The sequence below is a fragment of the Panthera pardus genome, unplaced genomic scaffold (genome assembly GCF_024362965.1).
Source record: "Panthera pardus isolate Hobbes unplaced genomic scaffold, ASM2436296v1 HiC_scaffold_10, whole genome shotgun sequence".
Lineage (NCBI taxonomy): Eukaryota > Metazoa > Chordata > Mammalia > Carnivora > Felidae > Panthera > Panthera pardus.
Window position 1 is genome coordinate 1,176,680 of NW_026526655.1, and position 23,163 is coordinate 1,199,842.

Here is a 23,163-nt window from a genome sequence, read left to right on the forward strand (position 1 = left end):
GGGGCCGGGAGTGCTCCGGCTCGCCCCAGAGGGTCGCTCAGAGCCAGGACTGGGACAAGGACTGTGACAAGGACGTTATCAAGGAGATGGGCGTCATCCTGCTAGCTGTGACAGCTGGGAGTTGCTTCTGAGCTTCGCAAAGTCAGGAGAGAGCGGGCAGGTGGAGCGGCAGGCAGGGAGCAAAGTGCACCCAGCAGCATCCGGGAAGGCACCGTGGCCGTGGAGCTGCGGGCAAGTCCGCGGCAAGACCGGCATCGTGAGAGCGTCGAACTGCCAATGAGACCAAGAGCCCGGGACTGAAAAGGGTGTGACTAGAGACTTGAAATTAACCTCCCCTCTTGCAGGGAAGAGGCCGAGAGAGCGGCTCAGCCCCAACAGGGCTTCTCGTTGGCACCTGGTTTGGGAAGAGATCGGATCCTCCTGAGGGGCCACAGAGAGCCCAGGACGAGGCCTCTTGCAGGGCACCAGGATTGCTGTGGGGCGGGGGCTGCCGGACGCCTCCTGTGTTCTCCCTTCCGCAAGGACGTTGCCGCAGTGGCCCTGTCCGTCCCCTGCAGGGTGGGTGACCAGCCTTCCGGTTCCCAGGTTTCTGGGCTGAGTGGAACCCCACTCAGCCCCGATGCACAAACCCACGCTCGTGGAGACCACCCGAGATGCTGGGTGTGTGGGGACCGGGCTGTCCCCCGGGACAGAGGGGTCTAGAGAGCAGAAAAGTCCACGGGATACTGGTGACCTGGCGGCTGGGCAAGACGCTGCAGTCCTGTCAAGTCCCAGCCCCCTGTGCAGAGTGCGGCTCTGTGCCCGGGGCTGGCCTGTGGCCCAGGTGACGTGTCCTTTCTGGGCCTGGCGTGAGGCTCTGCAGGAGACTGAGCCCGTGGGCGATCGTAAGCAGAACCCGGCTCAGCCCTTGGCCTCAGCGGGTGCATCACACCCCCCCCCCCCTCCACCGCTCAGCCAGTCGCCCTCCGTGGCAGACACCCAGGTGGAGTCCCCGACCTCCTTCTTCTCTGAGCCCCACTCGCACCCGGAGCGTGTGCTACGGTGGTGCCGGTGGCTGTTGGCCCTTGGCCAGCCAAGATCAAACTTGCCCCCACCATGCACCCCTGCCTTTACTCCAGCTGGGGATGGGGGCCACCCCTGAGAAAGGCCCAGGGGGAGGGTGGGGACAAGTGGCCTCCTCCGCTTTGGTGTTCGAGGGCCCGGGCGGGGCTGGCGGGGTGGCCTGCTGCTGGTCCTCAGAACCCCAGGCTGCAGGGCAGGATCTGGGGCCTCTGAGGGCAGAGCCAGGAGTGGCTGGAGTGCAAAGGAAGCCCCTTCCGCCCCATCAGCAGCCCCCTGCCCGAGCACAGGCCAGGGTGGCCAGGTGCACGCGGAAGACGAGCTGGGACGAACAGGCCGGGGGGGCTGTTTGCAGAGTGGAGGTTTAATGGGACGATCACGGTGACCCGGCTGCAGGGCCCCCAGGCCTCTCCCGCACGGTGGGAAAGAGCACCAGCACCAGTACCACCTGCCCTCTTCCCTGTGGGGTGTTACAGCCGCGAGACAGACTGTCCTGGGGCCCGGGACCCCGTGTTCCCTGAGGGGCTAAGGCTTTCTGGGGACCCCTTCCCAGGGAGGTCCACCCTCTCCTCAGTGTCCCCTGGCCTTGCACTAAGGGCATGTCTGTGTCCTTGTCCTCTGCCAGGGGCCGGCTGAGGCTGCCGACCCCAGCAGCGGGTTGCGGGACTCCGGGGGCAGGAGGCCCGCCGTGAGGACGGCGCGGCCCGGACTTCCTGGCGGACGTAAGGCACAGTGTGGCAGTCGCCGTGGGACTGCGGGGCTGTCACCCCGGGGGCAGTGCCCGGCGGTCAGTGTTGAGACAGGCATGGCATGTGCTGGCCTCTCCGGGCCTGCAGTGCAAGAGAGCTGGGGGACCAGGTCCACGGGCCTCGCCGGCCATGAGGAGGTCCCCGGCAGAGCCCGCAGGAGGGAGCTCACGGCCAGAGGCGAGGCACAGTCACGGCAGGCCCGGGGCTACAGAAGGCACAATCGTGGTGTCTGGGAGGTCAGGGCTAGGCAGACACGTTGACGTCCCTGAGAGAAATGGCGGCGCCGGGGGCCTCGTCCCCGAGCAGCAGGGCCGGTGCTTCTGGGTCCACCTCCGAGTCTGCTCCGGCACCGCCTTGTTCCGCGCTGGGCTCGGCGCCAGGGCCCAGGCCCTGGGACAGGATCTGCTGGATGGTCCTGCGCAGGTTGGGGTGAAGCCGGCCCTGGGTCTGGTAGAACACCTCCAGGGCGAAGGACTTGAGGGCGCCGGTGCAGAGGTCCTCGTACAGCGGGATGGTGTACATGCGGGACATCTGGGGAGGTCGGCACACTGTGGCCCCGGCGCTTCCCTGGCCCAGCCTGCCGGCCCAGCCACCCCGGCCTGCGGTCACACTGCCGGAGGCTTCTCAGCCCCCACCGCTGCAGGCCTTCCGCAGAGGCCTCGTCTCCAGGGAGCTTGGGTTCAGGGGCAGTGAAGGGGGACAGGTGTGCGGGGCGGGGAGGCTGGAGCCCGGGACCCTCGGATACCCCCGGGGCCACAGTCCGGGGGCTGGACTGCCCACAGGCGCAGGGCCCGGTATGCCTAGACCTCCAGACTCTACTCCCGGCTTTGACCTCTGGGGGACACGGCCTCCCCTCCCATCTGGTGTGTGTCCCCAGTGCCAACCCAGACGCCACATGTCTCCCACCTCCTCCCGGACACCGTCCATCCTCCCGGATGCCCGGCCTGCTGGGTGCAGCCGTGGGGGCGGGGCCCGGTGCGGGAGGCCATACCTGGCTCTCGAGGAACCGCCGGACCCGGTGGAGGTCGGGGTAGTAGTCGTTGCGGACGACGATCTGCAGCCAGCGGATACGGATCTCGGCGTTCATGGAGTCCAGCAGGGACGAGTAGCACTTGGACAGGCGCGTCACCACCTCTGCTGGGCCACACGCAGGTCAGGGCCGGGCAGGCACACTCCGCCCCAGCCACCCTGGCGGCCGCAGGACCTACCCTGGGGCAGCGGGGACCCGTCCAGGAGCCGGTCCAGGAAGAGCGCTGTCTGGAAGGTCCTCCACTTGGAGATGTCGATGGCACTGGCAGAGGCGGCCGCCTGATCCAGAGGCTCCGCGGTCCAGAGCTGGAAGAGGGCCTCCACGGGCCGGGTGAGGCTGGAGCCCTGGGACAGGTCCGGCTCGGCCAGTGGGGGGCCCGTGGCGTTGAGCCAGCGCTCGAACTCCAGCCCTGCCGGAGAGATGCCGTCCTGGGGTCCCCGCCCGAAGCCAGCTTGCCCCGGCGACCCCGGACTCTCAGAGCGTCCCCGGGTGTGACTGTCCCAGGGCCTGGGAGCCCCAGGGCAGGGGCAGTTAGGGGAGGCCAGGGTCCGCTCTGGCGCCTGCCACCTGGAGCTGCAGGAAGGGCTTCTGGAAGCAGCGCAGGGAGGCCTGAAGACTGAAGCTGGTGGCTGAGGGCCCCTACCCCTCCATGCTTCTCATGGGTACAAAGCAGCGAGGCACTTTAAACCCAACCTCAGGGCCCGGGGCGGGGGTGGGGGGGTGCACCGAAGGGCCTCAGGGAGGGGCGGGGGAGCAGAGGGTGGGGCGGTGACCTGCTTTAAAGCCTGGGGCAGCGGGGGGGGGGGGGGGGGGCACGTGCTGCTGTTCCCCACCCCCAAAGGCCCTTGGTGCTTTTATTAATCCTTCCGAAACCAAGCCACGCTGCCCACGCCTCCCAGCCACGCTTCATTGCTCTCTAGCAAATCTTGGCTCTCCCTAGACGTCCGACACCTCCAGTCTCTCCTTTGGCCCCAAGCCCTCGGAGCCCCAGAGACACCTCTGTGGGTAATGCACAGGTGGGCCAGCTGGCCTCAGGCAGCTCTGAGGCAAACCTCCCTCTGCCCAGCCAATCATGCCCCAGGCCTTTTGCACACAGTGCCTACTTTTCAGCCTGCTTGACCTAAGGTCTACCTCCTCAGGGAAGCCTCCTGGGCCCCACGAGGCTGGGAAACACACTGTCCTCTCTGCACCCACGGTGTCCCAACCTGAGGACCGTGCCATCCAGCCAGGGTTGGCTGACGGGGGGTGGACGAACCCAAGGGGGGGCCTTTCTCCAGGCAGGAGTGGCATCTTGTGCAGCAGAGCCTCCCTGCCCCCGCCCCCGCTCACACCTGCTGTGCCCCTGGTGGGCTGAAGGCTAGCCAGACGCGGACATGTGGCCGGCGGTGGCCTCACCTGCCCGGCAGTCCACACTTTGCTCCTTCAGCTCTGGGAAGAAGCTCAGGAAGGAGTCCAGCAGGTCCTGGGCTACCACGCTGGTGAACTTGTACTTCTCCACGTAGGCCTGCGCAAGTGGGGCAGGGCTCAGGAAGGCTGCGGGCTGGGCGCACCAGCCTCCACCAACGCAGGGGTGGGCGCAGAGGCACCCGTGTGGCCACGTGGACCCTGCCGAGTGGCCGAGACCGGGAGGGGCCAGAGGGAGGAGGCGATGCCCCGCACCGCTGCCGTCAGGCCCCCCCTTGACTCCACGCCGCCCTCCAGGACAGAAAGCAGCCCCGGGAGCTGGGGAGGGGCTCAGGGTGGGTGGAGGGCAGGGCCTGTCCCGGGGAGAGGGCTGCTCACTCGGAGAAAGTCGTCAAAGCGCTGGGGGTCTCCACACAGCTGGGACAGGTAGTACACGAAGCAGTAGCCCTTCTCGTACGTAAACAGGTTCATCAGGTGGCTGGGATTCACTCCTGCAAGGGGAACAGCCCTGGCTCTGGGCGGTGTCCCGGCCCTCCTACGTCTGGTGGGAAAGGGGGCCGGGGTGGTCGGGCGCTGCGGAGCAGGAAGGGCTCACAGCTCCTGTCCCTCACGTCCCCAGAGCCCTGGGCGCACACCGATGGGGCCTGCCCTGCCCGCGGGGCCTTGGAGGAAACCGAGGGCCCGCACATCATGGTGGCCAGCGCTCAGAGCCCGTGAGAGGCGGCGGCAGGCTGAGGGAGCCTAGGGGAGGCCTTCCTAGGGCTGGGGGCACCCAGCCTGGCCTTTGCAGGGATCCAGCCAGAGACGCCACAGCCAGAGGAAGCAAGGGGTGGTGAGGCCCTTCGGGGCAATGTCCGCAGGGCCCAGGGCAGAGCCTGGCGGGAGTACCTGGTGAGAGCGGGTACCTGGCGGGAGTGGGTACCTGGTGGGAGTGGGTACTTGGTGGGAGTACCTGGAAGGAGCGGGTACCTGCCCGAAGTGGGTACTTGGCGGGAGCAGGTACCTGGTGGGAGTACCTGGTGGGATAGGTACCTGGCGGGAGCGGGTACTTGGTGGGAGCGGGTCCCTGGCAGGAGCGGGGCCTGGCGGGAATGGGTACCTGGCGGGAGTGGGTACCTGGCGGGAGCAGGGCCTGGCAGCAGTGGGTACCTGGCTCCAGCTTGACCTGCAGCTTGCTGACCGGGCTGTCCTCTCCGAGGAGCTTCATCTGCCTGTGCAGGGCATCCAGGCGGAAGGCCGTCTCCAGACAGGTGAAGGCAGCCCCTGGACAGGGACAGGAGGCAGAGGAGGTGGGAGGGGGCAGGGCCAGCCTGAGCACCCGGGCAGGTTCGAGGCCGCTCCCCGCCCTGAGCCTCGTGGGGCTAACCCAAGACCAGCCCGCCGGACACGCACGCAGCAGGGGACCGCGCACCCCAGGGGCCGGGCTGGGCTCTCAGCCCCTTGCACAGTACCCAGGACGGCCCTGACCCCGGCCTGCATGAGGCCGCCGTGTGGGGCTCCTACCGTCCCCCCACCCTTCCCGCAGCCAGCCGGCGGCAGTACCGTAGGTCTCAGTGGTGATGCGGCGCTGGGCGTAGGTGGCCAGGCCCTCACTCAACCACATCTCCTCCCACGTGGCGTTGGTGACGGCGTTGCCGAACCAGCTGTGGGCCACCTCGTGGATGACGTCGATGACCAGGAACTCGTCACTCTCCAGGATGGAGGAGATGATGAAGGTGAGGCAGGGGTTCTCCATGGCCACGATGGGGAAGGAGGGCGGCAGGAAGACAATGTCGTACCTGCCCCGGGCGGGAGGGTGGGCGAGCGACCGTGAGAGGGCCGGGGGGCCTTCCTCCCCCGGACATCAGACGGGGGACCCTCCCCGTAGGCCCTCATTTACCCCTCGGGAAGGCAGGACTTGCCCTCTGACCCGCCCGCCGTGTAGCCCACCGGGCTCCCGGGCGCCCCGGGACATACCTGCCCCACATGTACGGCCCATACAGCCGCTCGGCTGCGCTCAGCCACTGCTCCACTGCGCCCGACAGCTTGCTGGTAGCCGTGGGCAGGAGGCACGGCTCAGCCCACACGCGGCTCCTAATACAGGGCGGAGAGGGGGTGGGCAGAGGCCGAGCGGCCCCCACCCCACTCGCCCGCAGGCCTTCCCTCTCCTTCTGGGCTCAAATACCACCCACGCCTCCGAGAGCAGTCAGCCTGCTGCCCGCCACCCCACTTCACGGGAGGGCCGCCACGCAGGCCCTTCCCGCGGCAGCGGCCGAGCCACACGCCAAGGGGGTGGCTCAGTTCCCCTTGTTGCTGGGTCGAGATAACCCACCCAGGCTCGAGGGTGTGTCGGGCTCTGGTGTGGCCCCAGCAGGAGGACTCTAAGGAGGGGGAGAGCTCCGGCTTCTGGCCCGGGCCGGGGGAGGGTGGGGTAGGAGGAGCCTGGCAGTACGAAGCCGTGGGAACCACGGTGTGGGGGTCCTCGGCAGGGCAGCCACGGACACGGGCCTCGTGTCCAGCCCACGGTGGGATTTCCCCCCAGCCTGGGCCCCAGGCAGCAGCAGCTGCTGCAGGAAGCGGTGGCCCTACCTAGGCCCGATGTCTGCCGGCTGGAGGTCCCCGGCCACCAGGGCCACGAGGTAGGCGGGCACAGGGTGCTCCATGTGAAAGCGGTAGACGCCCTCCTCCTCCACGTACGTGCTCTGCGTGGCACTCATCAGCACCTGCACCCCCGACGGGGCCTGTGTGCGAGGGGGCCCCACCCGTCAGGGCACCCCATGTCCTTGATGGGGAACCCCGCATCCCCCCGCAGGGCGCCCCACGTCCGTGATGGGAAATCCCACGCCCCCTGTCAGGGTAACCCATGTCTTCAATGGCGGGTCCACAAGGTGGGTCAGGGAATCCCGTGTCCGGGGTGGGAGCCCCGCCCCCCTGATGGGCACCTCTCCTCCCAGAGAGCCTCCACGCTACGCTGGGCACCCCGGTCAGGCTGCCCCCCCCACCGCCGCCCTGCGCTGGGGCTCCCTCTCGGAGGGTGGCGAGGAGGTGGGCCAGGCTGGTGGACGCTGACCTTGACGACGGCCGAGTAGGTGCACTTGACGGCGGGCGTGTCGAAGCAGGGGAAGAAGGAGCGGTTGCACACCGAGTGGCCCTGGGTGAAGACGAAGGGCTTGGCGTTGCCATAGGTCAGCTCGGGGTCCAGCCACCAGATCTGCAGGCGGGCAGCGGGCAGGGCATCAGCACCACCCTCCCCATCACAGTGGGCCGCGGCCCCTCTCCCCGGCGAGGCGCGAGGGTCCCTGTCCCGCGGAAAGCATCACGTGGACAGGTGGCCGAGACACCTCTGCCAACCACGCCTTATTTCCGGGAAGCTGGGCAGGTTTCCTGGGGAGAGCAGGGCCTCGGGGAAGTGGCCCTTGACCGGTGGTCCCACTCAGGCTTCTCGGCCCTGGGCCTCTGGGGACGGCGGCCAGAGAGGAAGACAGTGAGGGCCTGGGGGGTGGGGGGAGATGGTCCCATTGGGCTCCTCCAGAGCCAACAGCCACTCCTGGTCACTGTCGCTTGCCTGCGCCTCCGGCAGGCAGGGCAGCTGACCCAGAGTGCGGCCTCTACTACGTCACCAGAGCCAGTAGGAGGCCGTGCGTCTAGGAGCCAGCCCAGGGAATTGAGCCTCCTGGCCCCTGCTCCTCCTCCCAGCTTCCAGAGGGAAACTGACGCCCAGTCTGAAGCACGCCCAGATTCTCACAAGCCAGCAGCGGGCAAAGGGAGCCAAGAAGGTGCAATTGGGGGGAAACCAGAGCTTCCCGACGAGCCACACACTGGGAGGGAACTCCTGAGCCCAGGGCCACCCCTGGGAATGCGGTTATCCTCGCCGGGAGGGACCCCATGGGGGGATGGGCTCCGGGCCAGGAGAGGACGGGCGGGACTGGAGTGGCCCCAGGAGGGCCGCTGGTGCACGTGCGCGGCCCCTGAATCTGTTCTTCACACGCTCCCCTCTGTCAGCACACGATCCCTGAAGCAAACTGGGTTGTTCCTCGTCCGCTTCAGCGCCCAAGCGCACAAGGGTCCTCCCAGGGCGGTTATGAAAGGACCCCAACCCCCCACAGCCTCTGCAAGTGATGGCTTGGTGGAATCCACAGCTGCGGGCCACCGCGGCTGCTGGCCGGCCATTGACGGTGTTTCATGCTGAAATCACAGAAGCGGTGGGCACCAGATCCAGGGGGGCCTCCCTTCCCCGCAGACCACAGACCCCAGACCCAAGTGGATCCCTAGACCCGGCAGGGCTGCCTACCCGGCCCCGGCCAGACGCTGGCCAGTGTTCACAGGTGTCTTTAAAACTTCCCTCTGGCCGCTCTGTCTCTGTCCCCTCACTATGGGAAGCCTGTGGTGGCATCTTCTTTTTCTGCCGACCCTCGACGTGCACAAGGCCTGTTTGTGGAGCCTGTTCAATGCTGCAGACTCCCAGGCCCCACCCCAGAGCTTTCTGGGGCCAGGACCCAGGAATCTGCATTAAGGAGACTCTGCAGTGGATGGTGTGACCGGTGGTCCTTGGCCCACGCTGGGGACGGGCTCCCAAGGTCCCCCAGACCCCCTTCAACCTTACTTTCCCCTCTCACACCTACTCCACCACCACAGCCTCCCCTTCCACTGACTCCTGCCTCTCCTGTGGTCCTCCTCAGGCTCCGCCCAGCTCAGCCCCCCACCCCCACCCCCATTTCCCACTCCTCATGTCCACTTGTGGGCCCAGCCAGAGAGGGCGCACCCCGCACTGGTCTCCCCTTAGCCTAGCAGAGACCAATGGGGTCCACAGTCCTCCCTGGGAGTGGGGGGCTGCAGCAGACCCCCAGGCAGGCGGGACCCTGCCCCGGAGGTGAGCCACCAGGTCCAAGGGGCAGAGGGACAGTTGCAGATGGGCTGGTGATGCCTCTAGACATCACAGTGCGGGAAGAAAGCTGTCCTTGACAGGGTGGGTGGGATTCAGGAATGGGACACAAGAGACATCCCAGAGTCTGCAGCACCCTAAACTGACTCTGGAGGTGGGGGGACCCACGGGCAGGGCCTCCCAGGAAGCGACAGCCTCACCTGGCACAGGGATGGGTTTAGGGATTTAGGCCTGAGTCCTAGAACAAGCCAGGAAGAGAAGGGGACTCTGTGCACGGTCCCCGAGCCCTGTGGCCTTCACGCAGGACAGTGGGTGCCTGAGGTCAGACGCCAAACCCTGTGTGCTATGCAAGTGATCCAGCTCACGTGCCAGGCCCCTGTCACCCCACCCACAGCTGCGCAGTCTGTGTGGGGACATGGCGCCCCTCCCTGCTGCAAGCACCCGTAGAAAGCCCAGGGAAACGGCCACTCTTGCTGGCAGCCTGCTGAGGGTCCGGGCCCCACCATTCTGCTACTCATGGCCTTGAGTGGACCAGACACGAGGGTTCCAAGCTCACAGAACAAGTTCAGGGAGAAGCACACCTTCGTTCTCACTGCATGCTGGGAGCGTGTCTGCCACCTGTCAGAGCCCCAGCCTAGCTGAGTAGGCAGCGGGGGGCCAGCACACTGGTGGGGGCTCAGGGGAGGAGGTGGGGGCGGGGCCTGCTCAGGGCTCCCAGGAATCGGGCAGGAAGCCCGCAGGTGTGCGTCTGGTCCGGGCTCTTCCCATCCTGACGTCACCTTGGTGGCTCCTGGCCTGATGCCGCTACGCCACCTGTCCCTTTGCGAGCTGCGGGCAGTGACAGACGGAACCTCTCAGGGCCTCCCAGAGCCGCGTGCGTGTGGTGTACATGGGGGAGCGGGGTGTCACGCGTGTGTTGTCCACACGGGGACCCAGGGAACCAACCGCGTGCCGCGGGAACGAAAGACCTGCTCCTTCCTGGAAGCCTCACCACGGGGCAGGGGTGCCGCAGACACAGCGCCCCACCTGCGCCACCCAGGCTTCTCGGCAGAGCCTTCAGGCCGGTGGGCGTCCCGGGCCCAGAGCCCGGCAGAGCCTCCCTAAGTGCCTGTGGGGCCACCCGGCTGCAGCATCCGCCAATCCTCGCGCAGGGGGGCCCAGGGCACCAGAGCCAACCCGGCCCTCTCTGTCTCCGCTCTGGCAGGCCTGTCCCTCATGCCACCTCCAGAGAACACATCAGGTGCCCCCAAGTCCTCTGAAGACACAGGTCCCACGGAGGCCCTTCCACGTCCGACACCACCCACTGGCCTGCCCCGGTGCCAAGCTCCGGCAGATGTATGGCTTGGCTTGTACCCACCAGAGGCGGCCCTCGTCCCCAAGCAGGGACCATCTCTGCACAGCTGAAGGGAGAGGCCTCCCTTGGTGGCATGCAGTCCCCTGCCCCCGCCGGGCCGGCACCAGGACTCTCGCTCAGCCCAAGTCTCCTAAGACTCGGAATCACTGAGGGCACCTGAACGGGGCCCCAGGGCCAGGGGGAGCAGTGCTAGGCCAGAGGCCACGGACCCCTGCAGGTGCCCTCTCTGCAGGTGCCCCAGGCGCAGAGCCCGGGTTAACGCCCTCTAACCTGGCAGCGCGGGGAGAGGCCGCCCAGAGACGGCCCTGAGACCAGCCCACAGCCCCGGCGGACTCACGGCGGGGGCGTCGGTCGAGGTGTAGCGCAGGATGACCTGGAAGGGCTGGTGCGCCTGCAGCTCGGGCGGCAGCGTGACGGTGAGCGAGGAGCCGTAGTCGGTGAACGGGTCCACCCTGAAGGCCAGCGGGCAGCAGTCGGGCTCGGCGCCGGGCGCCTCGGGGAAGGCGGGCAGCGGGGGCGGCGGCGCGGGCCCGGGCCCGGCCGCGGCGAAGGCGAAGGCGCAGGGCGGCTCGGCGGCGGCGGCGGCGGCGGCGGGGGCGCGGCGGAAGGCGGCCGAGTGCAGGCGCAGGGCCGGGTGCGCGTCGAGCACGAGCGCGCGGGGCGCGGGCCGCAGCGCGCACAGCTCGAGCACCAGGCAGCCGGCCAGCTCGCGCGCCTCGGGCCGCAGCTCCAGGCCCAGCTGCAGGTGGCGGAGGCGGAAGAGCTGCGCGCTGGAGGCCGAGGCCACGTCCAGGGCGGGCGGCGGCTCCGGCGGCGGGCGGGCGGGCGCGGCCTCGGCGCCGGGCGCCTTGCAGCAGCAGCACTGCGCCGCCATAGCCGCCCGCGCTAGGTGAAATCCATGGGCGGCGGCCGCGGGGGGCCGCCGGGAGCGGGCGAGGGGCGCCGGGCGGCGACGGCGGCGGTGGCGGCGGGGCGCGGGCACAACAGGAAGTCGCGCCGGGAGCCGCCCGGCCCGGCCCCGTGCCGTGCACCGCCCCGCTCGGGCTCCGCTCGGCCGCCGCCGGGGGCGCTGTGCGCGGGGCCGGGCCCGGGGAGCCGGGGACGCCGTGCGCACGGGACCGGGGCGGGGCGGCCGAGGGAGCTGGGCGCCGAGGGGGACCGGAGGTCCGGGACGCTCCTCCGGGGGCCGGGCCGGGGAGCCGGAGGCTCTGGGAGCCGGGGACGCCGGGTGCAGGTCCGGGGCGCAACGTGTGAGGGGTTGGGACGCCGTGCGCGAGGCGGGGCTGGGAGCCGGGAGAGCTGTATGCGGGGGGCCCGGGGACACTGTGCGCGGGGATGGGTGCTAGGTGCGGGGCGGGCCAGCAAGCCGGGGAGGGGGGTGTCGTGCACTGGGGGACCGGGGCGCACAGGGGCCTGGGTGCACCGGGTGGCCAAGCGGCATCCCAAGCCCTGTGCGCTTCTCTCCCGGCTTCTCAGGGCTGCTGTGAGACAGGTTCCTAGGGATAGTGGCTGCTTAGTGCGGTCTCTGCTTGTGCAAAGCCCGGAAGTGTATACACCCCTCCCCCCGCGCCCCCTCCATCGTGAGGCCAGTAGTCTGTGTTGCGGAGCCTGGGGGCCTTAGGACTGTGCTGTCATATAAGGTAGTAGTAGCCGCATGTGGCTGTTTGGATTTAGCCAAAATGTTAAGTTTATGCCTCCGTGGCACTAGCCATAGCTCAAGGTCTCCAACCAGTGTGTGCAGGGTAGTGTGTGGCTAATGGCGACCGTACTGGATGGAGTAGATGTTCGTTCTGTTGGAACAGGTAGGAGTGCTGCCTAGAGGGCCGGCAGGGCCCCGGAGACGAGATTGTTGTTTAGGAGGTGGCGTTGGGGCGGTAACAGGGATCTGGTCTGCCCCCGTGCCACCTTGCAGGGTCCTGTCCCGCGGCCTGGATCCAGAGGAGAGGGCTGCAGACCATTGAGGAGGTGCGGATGCCCAGTGAGCAAACATCAGGTGGATCTCGAAGCCTTGGAATGTGAGGGGCCACCCTCTGAATGTAAGAATTCAGATCTTTGGGGAGAAGGGGCTTTTTGGCCCGGGAGAGCATCCAGGAACTTCACACACCTCTTTTCTCTGCTCAGTTGTGGTGTGGGACAGAAGTTGCTCCTGACCAAGGCATCATCCCCGAGTAATATTTAACCCTTCTGGACTCCGTCCGGGTCTGTAACCCATGTGATGGTGCCCACCGTCCTCCCTGGGGGTGGGGAAGGGGTGGGGAAGGATGGTTGGCTGGGAAGGAGGCCCATGTTCGCTGATGTGGAGCATGTGCACTGAGACGTTGCTTTAATTTTCCCATGGGTGCTCGGGTCCCCATGTGTCCTCTTAGCAGGGGTAACGCAACCTCCCTGTTGGGGCACCTGGCTCAAACTCACCAGGAGCCCCGGGGCTCACACAGCCACTTGAAGGAGGAGGTCAGTCCTATGTCTGAGACTCGAGAGAGGAGAGCGGGGGTCTGATTGGTCCTCACCAAGTTCAGGTGGCCCAGTTCCCGCCCAGGTGGCAGTGGCCCCGAAGTGCCAAGGGCGGAGGGTTTCAGATGGCACTCCCCGTTTTATGAGCTTCTCAGAGCCCCTTCCCCCAGGCCAGGTGGTCGGGGCTGGAAGGACATCATCAGGACTGCACATGGGTGCCCACACTAGCCTGCCCCAGCCCCCCCTCAGGCGGGTCGACCAACCATCTGTGCCCTCAGAAGCCATCAGGGGCTTCTTGCCCTCCTGGTCCCCTGGACTTGGGGGAGCAGGGGTTACATCTCATCCCTTCCCTGCTGGAGGGCCCTGGGCATCTCCCCAAGGTGAGTTCTGCACACAGGGTGGAGGGAGGAGAGGTGGTAACCTCTCCTCCCAGAGTGGGGGCACCTGCTACCCCCTATTTATGTCAGGAACCAACACAAGCCAGTTTTAGAGCAGACACATGTGGTATGCAGTAGTATTCCCCTCCTGACTGTGAGGCCCACAGATGGGGATGCTGTCGCTGTCCCCACCCTTCACCCTGTCTCTGCCCTTCAGGGGACAGAGCCGTCAGCACGGCCCCACGGCCCTTCCCTGTAGCCCATCTGGCTGTCCTCTCTCTCTCCTTGCCCTGCCTCCAGGGAGAGGAAGGTAGAAGTTGGGGCCATCAGAGGCTGGGGCTTCTCCCACAGGAACTTTCGTACTTTAGTTTTCTGGTGATCAAGTCCTGGCTGGCCTGGGTGGGCTGAAGCAGTTGACGCTCTGCCTGTGCCCCAGCCTTCCAAGCCTAATGCTCACGGATGGGCACCACCGTTCAAGTGTGGCATGCTAGGTCCCCGGCCTCTCCTGCCAGGCGGATGTGCAGGCAGGCGGAGGTCCTCGGGAGAGCTGACCTCTGCCAAGAGCCGCAGTGAGATGGTTCTCAAACAGAGCTGGTGGGATAAAACACTGACGGGACCCACAGGTCTTTCAATCTGGCCCAGCTCTTGCACCTTTGGTACCTGGAGCCAGGGCAGCCCGCCAGGGGGGTGTCCCATGAGAGGTACATGGATGTGGTGGGGGGGGTCCCATCACAAGCGCCATGGACATGGTGGCTAAGAAGCTGGGCGCAGGTCCTGGCAAACTGCTCAGCTCGCCTGCCAAGTGGAGACGTGGCAACAGCTTCCTCACGGCAAGGGGTTGACGGAAAGGCGACACGAGGTGCGAGGCACTTGGAGGGAGTCGCGGCAGCAGGCAAGCCCTTTGTAAAGGTGGTAGAAACCGGCTTGGCTGCAGGGAGCCACAGAGCCACGTGGAGAGGGGCTGGGCACCAGCTACCAGCTGTGGTGCATGTGCTGAGCCGGGGCCAACGCAGGGGGGTCAGAGCTCAGGTGCAGGTGTAAGCGGGGTGGGGAGGGAGCCCCTTTCACAACCATCTCCATGCCTCCTGGCGTGAGCTTCCCATCGGACAGCTTTGGGCTCTGCTGAGTCAGGGGTTCCGTTCCCAGGTGGCACGTTTCCACCAGGGACACGCACGTTCCCCTGGATGGCGCGCTGGGACACCGGCTGGCTGTTCCAGGCTCCCCGGGCCACTGACACAGCGGGCAAATCAGGGGTTGCTCTGCTGGGTGGAGGGACTGATCCTGTCTTGCCGGGAGGAGGACACTGAGCTCAGGACATTCTCCTGATGCGTCCGGTAATCCCGCTCGTGTGGTAGGTGATGGCGGCCACAGCAGTAACACAAGCAGGGCCACTCAGGGCCCTTCAGAATGAAGGCGTGAGTCATCTCACCGGGAAAGACTAGGACCAGCGAGGTGCTGGCTGAGGAGAAAGGGAACATGAAATGACTAGCGGCAAGAGGAAATGTTAAAAACTGATTGTGATATTTTATCAATTACCTTATTATGTATACAGTAGCATATATTTAGCAGGGACTGTATTCTTTGTAACTCGCATTATAGCCCAGTTTCCCCTTTTTATTCTTTCCCTTTCCTATTTAAGGAGTGTTGATGGTGATTAATTTTTTTTAAGTTTATTTATCCTGAGCGAGGAGAAAGAGCGAGTGAGCAGGGGAGGGGCAGAAAGAGAGGGAGAGAGAGAATCCCAAGCAGACTCCACACTGTCAGCAGAGAGCCTGACACGGGGCTCAAATTCACAAGCTGTGAGATCATGACCTCAGCTGAAACCCCGAGTCAGAAGCTTAACTAAGTCACGCAGGCGCCCTACGGTGATTGATTTTCTACAGCCTTTAGGCCATAGGAACCAGGTGAGGGGTGTCTGAACCAAAAGAGGAATCAACACACTCAGATGCACAGGTGGCCAGTGCGTCTTTGAGATGATGGTGGCTGCAGGATGTTAGGCTGTAAGATAGGAGGTGGGCACAGGCGCCCAGAGCCCCAAGGGTGCCCGTGCTAGGCTGTCACGCAGCCTCACATCCTGGCCTGTGTATGGTAGAAACTACAAGTCTGGGTCCTGTGCCGGATTCCAAGATGGGACCAGCATGAGGTCTGGGAAAAGCCCCTGTGGCCTTAACAGGTGGCAGGCAGTCAGGGTGGGGGTGGGGGGTTGGGTCTCCAGGACTCCTGTACTTCCCATCTCCTGACCTTGGCTCCCTGGCCTTGCTCTCTGTATTAAATACCTTCCTGCCTAAAATTTCTCAAGTGGTATTGACTTTCCTGACCAAGCCCTGTTGATAAACCTAAGGAAGGGATGCTCTCAGTCCCTTCCTAAGTGGACACGCTCCTGCAGTACCGTCAAAGGGCACAAGAGCTGCATTTAAGGTGAAATGTAAACTCTGTACGACAACGAGGAAGAAGGGAAGGGAGGAGGAAGATCATCCTCCAGGCAGCGCTTGAACTACCTTCAACTCCATGCGCCCTGCTTTGGGCGCTGGGTCATCTCCAAGGGTTGTAGGACTAGGGCTCATTCTGGAGCTCTTCTCTCGTTCGGGAGCCCGGTCCCGAGGGCTCCCCGGGCGGGCGGGACAGGGACTGCAGGACCTCCTCGTACTTCTGAAGCTGAGCCCAGAAACCCGGGTTGGGCTCGGCCACCGGGCGGGCGCTCTTCACCGCCTGAGAACAAGAAGGTTAGGTTGAACGCGGCGCCAAAGGTGCTCCGCACCTCTAACGCCCAGAGGCCCGCCGCACCTGGAAGGCCCGGCCCACCGGGCAGGTCCGTCCCACCCGGGGCCCCTCCTGGGAGCCCCGCCCCACCTGGAAGGTCCGCCCCACCCGGCAAGTCCGTCCTCCCCGAGGCCCCACCTGGAAGGCCCGCCCCACCCGGCAGGTCCGTGCCACCCGGGGCCCCTCCTGGGAGCCCCGCCCCACCTGGAAGGCCCGCTCCACCCGGCAGGTCCATCCCACCCGGGGCCCCTCCTGGGAGCCCCGCCCCACCTGGAAGGTCCGCCCCACCCGGCAAGTCCGTCCTCCCCGAGGCCCCACCTGGAAGGCCCGCCCCACCCGGCAGGTCCGTCCCACCCGGGGCCCCTCCTGGGAGCCCCGCCCCACCTGGAAGGCCCGCTCCACCCGGCAGGTCCATCCCACCCGGGGCCCCTCCTGGGAGCCCCGCCCCACCTGGAAGGTCCGCCCCACCCGGCAAGTCCGTCCTCCCCGAGGCCCCACCTGGAAGGCCCGCCCCACCCGGCAGGTCCGTCCCACCCGGGGCCCCTCCTGGGAGCCCCGCCCCACCTGAGGCCCGCTCCACCCGGCAGGTCCATCCCACCCGGGGCCCCTCCTGGGAGCCCCGCCCCACCTGGAAGGTCCGCCCCACCCGGCAAGTCCGTCCTCCCCGAGGCCCCACCTGGAAGGCCCGCCCCACCCGGCAGGTCCGTCCCACCCGGGGCCCCTCCTGGGAGCCCCGCCCCACCTGGAAGGCCCGCCCCACCCGGCAGGTCCGTCCTCCCCGAGGCCCCACCTGGAAGGCCCGCCCCACCCGGCAGGTCCGTCCCATCCGGGGCTCCTCCTGGGAGCCCCGCCCCACCTGGAAGGCCCGCCCCACCCGGCAGGTCCGTCCTCCCCGAGGCCCCACCTGGAAGGCCCGCCCCACCCGGCAGGTCCGTCCCATCCGGGGCTCCTCCTGGGAGCCCCGCCCCACCTGGAAGGCCCGCCCCACCCGGCAGGTCCGTCCTCCCCGAGGCCCCACCTGGAAGGCCCGCCCCACCTGGAAGGCCCGCCCCACCCGGCAGGTCCGTCCCATCCGGGGCTCCTCCTGGGAGCCCCGCCCCACCTGGAAGGCCCGCCCCACCCGGCAAGTCCATCCTCCCCGAGGCCCCACCTGGAAGGCCCGTCCCACCCGGGGCCCCTCCTGGGAGCCCCGCCCCACCTGGAAGGCCTGCGCCAGGCTGAGGCCGCGGTGCCGCATGAGGTAGGCGGTGCACACGGCGGCCGAGCGGCTGCGGCCGTTCTTGCAGTAGACTAGGCAGGCGCCGCCGGCGCGCACCGCGGCCTCCATGGCGGCGCAGGTGGGCTCCAGGTGCGTCAGCAGGTCCTCGGCCGCGTCGTCGAACACGGGCACGCGCAGCTCGGCCACGCCGGGCGCGCTCGGGCCGGGCTGCTGACGCGAGACGTTGACGCACAGGCTGACGCCCGCGCGCTCCAGCAGCTCTGGCGCGGCCGCGGTGCGCGCACTCCCGAGGAAAAGTGACGGGGCGATGCGCGCGAACGGTGGCGGCGCGGGCGAGGCGGCCCCGGGGGCCCCGCAGCGGCCGGGTCCTCCCGGGTCCATAACCGGCGCTCGGGCACCCGGCCCGCGGATCTACTTTGGGCGGCCGGGCGGACCGCTGGGCACCCCCGGGTCCTAAAGGGCTCCCGGGGACCCGCCCGCAGGGCCTTGGCTGCCTCCCTATTGGCCGGCCGGAGCGGGGCTTCTTCCCCGATTGGCTGCGGGTGGGGATGGCGGCCATTGGCTGGCGTCGTGGTTGGGAGGACGAGTGGGATTGGCCGCAGTGGGGTGGGCGGGGCCGGGACTCTGGGATGAATGGGCGGTCCCTGGGGGACGCGGAGGTTCACGAGCTGCGGTCCTTCGCGCGAGGGCGGTGTTTTCGGTCAGCTGGCCTGCGACACTGCAAGACGCTGCGACCGCTGCGGCGCCTGTCCCTGCGAGGGGTGGGGGTATGGTTCACAGACGCGGGCACCTCCCCAGAACGGGTCCGGTCGGGCAGGGGCCGCAGGGCCGGAGGGCCGCAGCAGGGCTCCGGGAGGTGGGCTTCTCAAGCTGTGCTGTAGTGCACAGGACTGGGGTCCGGTCCAGTAGCCTCCCGGTCGTTTTGTTGGTAGGCTGCTTGGCTTCGAGTACGCTTAGTAACTACGCATGATTGCATTGCCGCTTGATGTGCCTTTTAGAAAGCTCTATGTTCCTTTTTACCTGCTTCCTAATTGCTCTTTGTAATTTCTGTATCTTAGTTTCACTTTAATTGTAAAACATGGTTCGTATGAAATAAAGCTGTCTGCCCTTTTCATCATTTCTTCATACACCCATATTTATTTTTTATTTTTAGTAACTTCTGGTTCATCGCTGTAACTTTTAAAAACTAAGATCATTTATTGCCCAACATTTACTATGTAAGAAGACTTCTTCCGTAGGTTTTTTCCCCCTTTTTAAACAATTGTTTCAAACGTTTATTTTTGAGAGACAGAGTGCGAGCAAGGTAGGGGCAGAGAGAGAGGGAGACGCAGAATCCGAAGCAGCTCCAGGTGCTGAGCTGTCAGCACAGAGCCTGACGTGGGGCTCTATCCCACCAGCCTGGAGATCATGACCTGAGCCAAAGTCAGACACTTCACTGACTGAGCCACCCAGGCGCCCCCAGTAGGTTTTTCTGATGTCCAGTGTCATTCAGGGATGTGTTTCAGGGATCCGTTTCAGTGAAAAGCTGTCCCGCAGTGAAGAGCTGTCCTGCAGCCCTGCATACATTGATATTGTGGTTTGTTTTATTAATCATGGCACAATTTTGGTTCATCTATAACAGAGTATCACAAACTAGATGGCTTAAAACAAGTTTATTTTTCCCTGGGTTTGCGGTTTCCAAGCCTCTGTCTCCTTATAAGGACATTTGTCATCTGGTTTAGCGAATACCCTAATCCAGTATGACCTCTTGATTATTTGCAAAGACCCTATTTCCATAGAAGGTCATTCACCGGTACCAGGAGTTGGGATTTAAACTTAATCTTTTGGGGGGATGTCATTCAACTTACAACAGATGGTACGGTTTGATAAGTTTGTAGGATATTTTGAAGTTGATCACTTCTTTCTCTTTTCATAACAGGAATTTTAAAGACAGTTTGGTTTGTGCTCTAGTGCCCAGGCTGCAGTTGGAGGGAGCAGGGCAGAGAGAGGGGGCCTCAAGGTGAAGGATAAGAAGTAAAGAGAGGGGGGGATCCAGGAACCAAGGTGGATATGAAGGGAGAAGGGGAATTGGGAGATAGAGGGGTGGAGGAAGCACCCCAGAGCCTTAGCCTGAATCTAGCTACTGGGGGCGGCGGGGGGGGGGGGGGTGCGGCTAGGCTTCTTTGCATGTCTCTTTCCCCTCTTTCTAAGGGGCAGTCTGGGTTGAGAACCCCAGGCCCTGCGCCTGCAGAGAGCCCCGCCCTCTCTCCAAGAGGCCCCAGTTGCTTCCTTTGCAGAAAGTCCTTGTGCTGTTTCCCACCACTGTGCCTCTCTGCACATTTAGCCCAGTTCCCTGGACTGCGCTTTCTTTGCTCTTTGGAGAACTCCTGCGCATCCCCTGAAACCCTATTCAGGTCTCCTCTCTCCATAGTCTTCCCTAGAGACTCCTCGGTCCCCACAGCTAATCCTTTTTCTCTCCGTGACTTCAGTCCCCTTTGTCGACTCGTCCCGAACCAGACCAGGAGCTCCGCTCCGTGCCTTCCACAAACTTGCACGGAACCGCCAAAAACCGGCTTTGGAGTCCGGCAGAGCTTGAGGAGATCTTGGCTGTACTGCGTCCTGGCGCGCGGCGGTGGACGATTAACCCCATTGTTCCTCGGTTTCCGCAGGTGTCTCCCGGGCACACCCCACCATGCTCTCTTCCCGGGGGGCGGGGGGCGGGGGGGTAGGGGGCTTAGTGCTCTCCCCACGCTCTCCCTGAGACCTTGGCCCAGAGCTGGCTCACCGGCCTCTGCTGGACGTGGAGGTCGGTGCCCATAGCGGACACAGGCGGCCGGGTTCCCGCGTCTCGCGGGGCTCAGGCACAAGGCCCGCTAGCGCCGGGGCGTGGGGGGCTCGGCGGCCACGGGCAGGCGGGGGCCCCGTGAGGTCACAGAGGGGCGCCCCCTGTTCCGCCAAGGACGCCCGGGGGCGGGGCGTGGTCTGGGGAGGGGCCGGGCGCGGGGATTGGTGGAGGCCGAGAGCGTCCGGCGCTGGGGCGGTGGGCAGGTCTCCAGGGAAACCCGACGCTCTGGGGCTCCGGGCGCTGCGCGGAGCTGGACGAGACTTGCGAGTGGGGCTGCGCTGCGCTGGCCGCAGCCCTGGGCGGACTGGCTGCAGAAGGTGTGAGCTCTCCGACCCTCGGTGCGGCCCGCGGCAGGGGCGCGGTCGGGATCCCGGCGGGAGCGCGGTGAGACGGGAAGGGGCGTGTCCCGGGGCTCTGCGCGTGGTCCCGACGCCCCCTGGGCCCGGCCCTCTGTCCTCCCGCGTCTGGGACAGGCAGGAAATTTGGGACCCGACGTGCTTGTGTGAGGTCGGATGAGGGCCGTCTCCCTGCACTTGGTCCGGCCGCCCTCGCGGGCTGGCATCAGAGACCTGGGGGGAGGGGACGCCTGCTGTTCGGGGAGGAATATTGCCTCCAACGTAGGGCCCTAAGGAGGTCGTGGGAGGGTGGCCCAGATGGCTCTTAATGTGTGGTTCCTGCCCCCGCAGGAGGGACGCTGGCGGAGTTTCCAACAGGATGGGGGTATCGACCGGGTTAGGGGAGGGGGGCTTTGTTTCTCTGAGGCGGGTGGGGCTGTGGGCATGTCCCCGGGGCCCGCCAGGAGCTCTGAGGGCGGATGTGGGTCCCTGGCTTTGCTTTCAGGTTCGAAGACGATAGGCATGGAAAGTGGGTGTCCCTCAGCCTTGTATTATAAAGTCCCAGATGATGACATCTCTGAAAATCAGCTGGCAGGGAGAGACGGCCAGCCTGCTGCCACTGACTTCCTGGGGACTCTGGAGATGCTCTCTACCAAAAGGTGTGGGGGCCCTCCTACGGGGGGGGGGGGGGGGTGGTTCCCAGCCTCACCCTGGGGACCAGACTTAGCTGGGATCCAGCGTTGGGGTAGGTGCTAAAAACCCCTAAAAGTTATTTTACCCCTCAAAAAGTAGTCTCTGGAGAGAGAGGAAGACCTGAGCGTTGTATCAGCAACCACTGAGGAAAATTACAACACGGGGTAGCTGGAACACCCCCTCATCCCCCCCCCCCACCCCCCCTCCGGCCAGATGTCCGCACTCCCTTCTAACTCGGCCACTCTGCCTTGGCCTAGTCTCGCCACAAGGGTTCCCAAGCTGGGCGGCTTCACACTATGGTGTTAACAGAGCCCACACCTCCCAGGCCTACTCTGGGCCAGGGGCTGGCTGCCCTCCCGGCCTAACCGTGGCATCTTGTGAAACCCACCCTGTAGTCCTGTTGTTCTTGTCCCTGTTGGCGGACTGCACTGTGCCTCCCTTCCCCCACTCGCACTCGCGAAATCCGTGTTGAAGCCCTAACCCCCAACGTCCTGCTGACTTGTGCTCCTCCACAGGCTCAGCGCAGGCACAGGCCCTAGCCGTCCTGGCCCCTGCCCCGGTCACCGTCACGTGAGGTCTGGAGGCTCAGGGGTGGGGGGCTCAGAAGCTCTGCCCTGCCTGCAGCTGCGCCTGCCCCCGCTGCCCCTGTCCCCCCTGCCCCTGCTGCTCCCCAGGCTCCAGCCCGGGACCCCGGTTGTCAGGCCGCCCTGCTCTCCTCTGGCAAGCACGCCATTCTCCGTGCACTGACACACCCAGCCCTGGAGGTGGGGCTTTTGGGGAGTGATTAGGCTTAGAGTTGTGGGGCCCCATGATGACATTAGTGCCCTTCTAAGAAGAGGAAGAAGCCGACACTTTCTTTCTCTGCCACATGAGGACACAGGTGCCATCTATGAACTAGGAGCCTGGCCTTGTCTGGGAACCGAGTCTGCAGGCACCCTTAGATGTCTAGTGTCCCCCTCCAGAACCGTGAGAATGGATGTTTGTGGCTCAAGCTCCCTGCCTGCGGGACTTTGCAATAGCCTGAGCGGACTGATAGAGTCCCTGTTTTACAGAGGAGAAAGGTCTCTGAGCCCCAAGGGGGACAGGGAGCCTGTCTGGTGGCAGAACCACATGCCCACCCTGCTCACCCGGCCAGCCAGCTGGGCATTTCCAATGACTCAACAGTGGGCCTTACGGCTGATTGCTCGTGTTAGTAATTTTCTTGCTTTGTTTTAAAATCATTTCCTTTGGCTTTTTGAGGAAATTTTCCATTTGTTCATGTTTTTATAGTCCATTACCTTTTCCTCTTAATAACTCAAAAAAAGGTTTTTTTTTTTTTTTAATTTTTAAATTAAGCATGTAGTGTGTGTGCCCTGTGGCAAAGCAAGAAAAGTGGCATGTTAGTCTGCTGGGGCTGCAACAAAGTGCCACCCACAGGGTGCCTTAAACAATAGAGATGTATTGTCTTTCAGGCCGGAGGCTGGAGCCCAAGGTCAAGGTGTGGGCAGGGTGGTTTCTTCTGAGGGTGAGAGGGAGAATCTGTTCCAGATCTCCCTCCTTGCCTTGTAGACGGCTGTCTTCTCCCTGTGTCCACACATCATCTTCTCTCTGTGTGTTCCTGTGTGTCCAAACTTCTTTCCCTTGTCATAGTACAACAGTCACATTGGACTAGGCCCCCACTGATGACCTCACTTTAACTTGGTTACCTCTGTAAATGCAGTCCCAGGTAAAGTCCTGGGATGTAGGCTCTAACGTAGGAGTGTGTGTGTGTGTGTGTGTGTGTGTGTGTGTGTGTGTGTGTTGGGGGCTGGGGGGAAACATAATTCAACCCATAAGCACAGGTAAGCCAAAGAAGAAACAAACCAAAGCGCAGCCCTCAGATTTTTTCATTGTTGCATGTATGTATCTGTTTTTCCTGGCTTCTTTCTTCAAATGCATAACAAAGTGGCAAATGGAGATTTTTGTGTTCACAGCAGCTGTATCCCTTCTTTGGGCAAAGCTTTGTGAAGCCTCTGTGACTCACGGCTGGCATTTGAGGGCTGGCTGGTGGAGGGGGCTCAAGGTCCGG

At 64.8% G+C, this 23,163-nt stretch overlaps 3 protein-coding genes across 15 annotated transcripts in view; 1 reads left to right on the forward strand and 2 right to left on the reverse strand.

Moving 5' to 3' along the window:
• Positions 1-1,403: 1,403 nt before the first annotated feature.
• Positions 1,404-11,431, reverse strand: RNPEPL1 (arginyl aminopeptidase like 1). The gene is made up of 11 exons (XM_053902827.1): positions 10,795-11,431; positions 7,292-7,432; positions 6,811-6,962; positions 6,199-6,315; positions 5,785-6,020; positions 5,392-5,505; positions 4,621-4,733; positions 4,234-4,342; positions 3,017-3,247; positions 2,800-2,942; positions 1,404-2,339 (listed from the first exon to the last, which is right to left on the reverse strand). Exons 1-11 carry the CDS (start codon positions 11,329-11,331, stop codon positions 2,052-2,054), a joined length of 2,181 nt encoding a protein of 726 aa, XP_053758802.1. The 5' UTR covers positions 11,332-11,431; the 3' UTR covers positions 1,404-2,051.
• ANKMY1 (ankyrin repeat and MYND domain containing 1) overlaps positions 11,356-23,163 on the forward strand; it is a 56,199-nt gene continuing 44,391 nt past the window's right edge. For 10 of the 13 annotated variants that reach the window (XR_008422292.1, XR_008422293.1, XM_019445331.2 and 7 more), the window contains exons 1-3: positions 11,356-11,691; positions 12,370-12,493; positions 20,929-21,082. Coding sequence is in view for 10 of the 13 variants with exons in the window: in XM_019445331.2 (XP_019300876.2) it covers positions 11,356-11,691; positions 12,370-12,493; positions 20,929-21,082 (614 nt within the window). In the remaining 3 variants the exon portion in view is untranslated. Of the gene's footprint in view, positions 11,692-12,369; positions 12,494-20,252; positions 20,473-20,928; positions 21,083-22,558; positions 22,822-23,163 lie in introns of those variants that run through there. The other 3 variants (XM_053902807.1, XM_053902802.1, XM_053902813.1) reach the window with 3 other exon arrangements.
• Positions 14,789-17,733, reverse strand: DUSP28 (dual specificity phosphatase 28). Its single transcript, XM_053902846.1, has 2 exons — positions 17,244-17,733; positions 14,789-15,994 (listed from the first exon to the last, which is right to left on the reverse strand). Exons 1-2 carry the CDS (start codon positions 17,643-17,645, stop codon positions 15,839-15,841), a joined length of 558 nt encoding a protein of 185 aa, XP_053758821.1. The 5' UTR covers positions 17,646-17,733; the 3' UTR covers positions 14,789-15,838.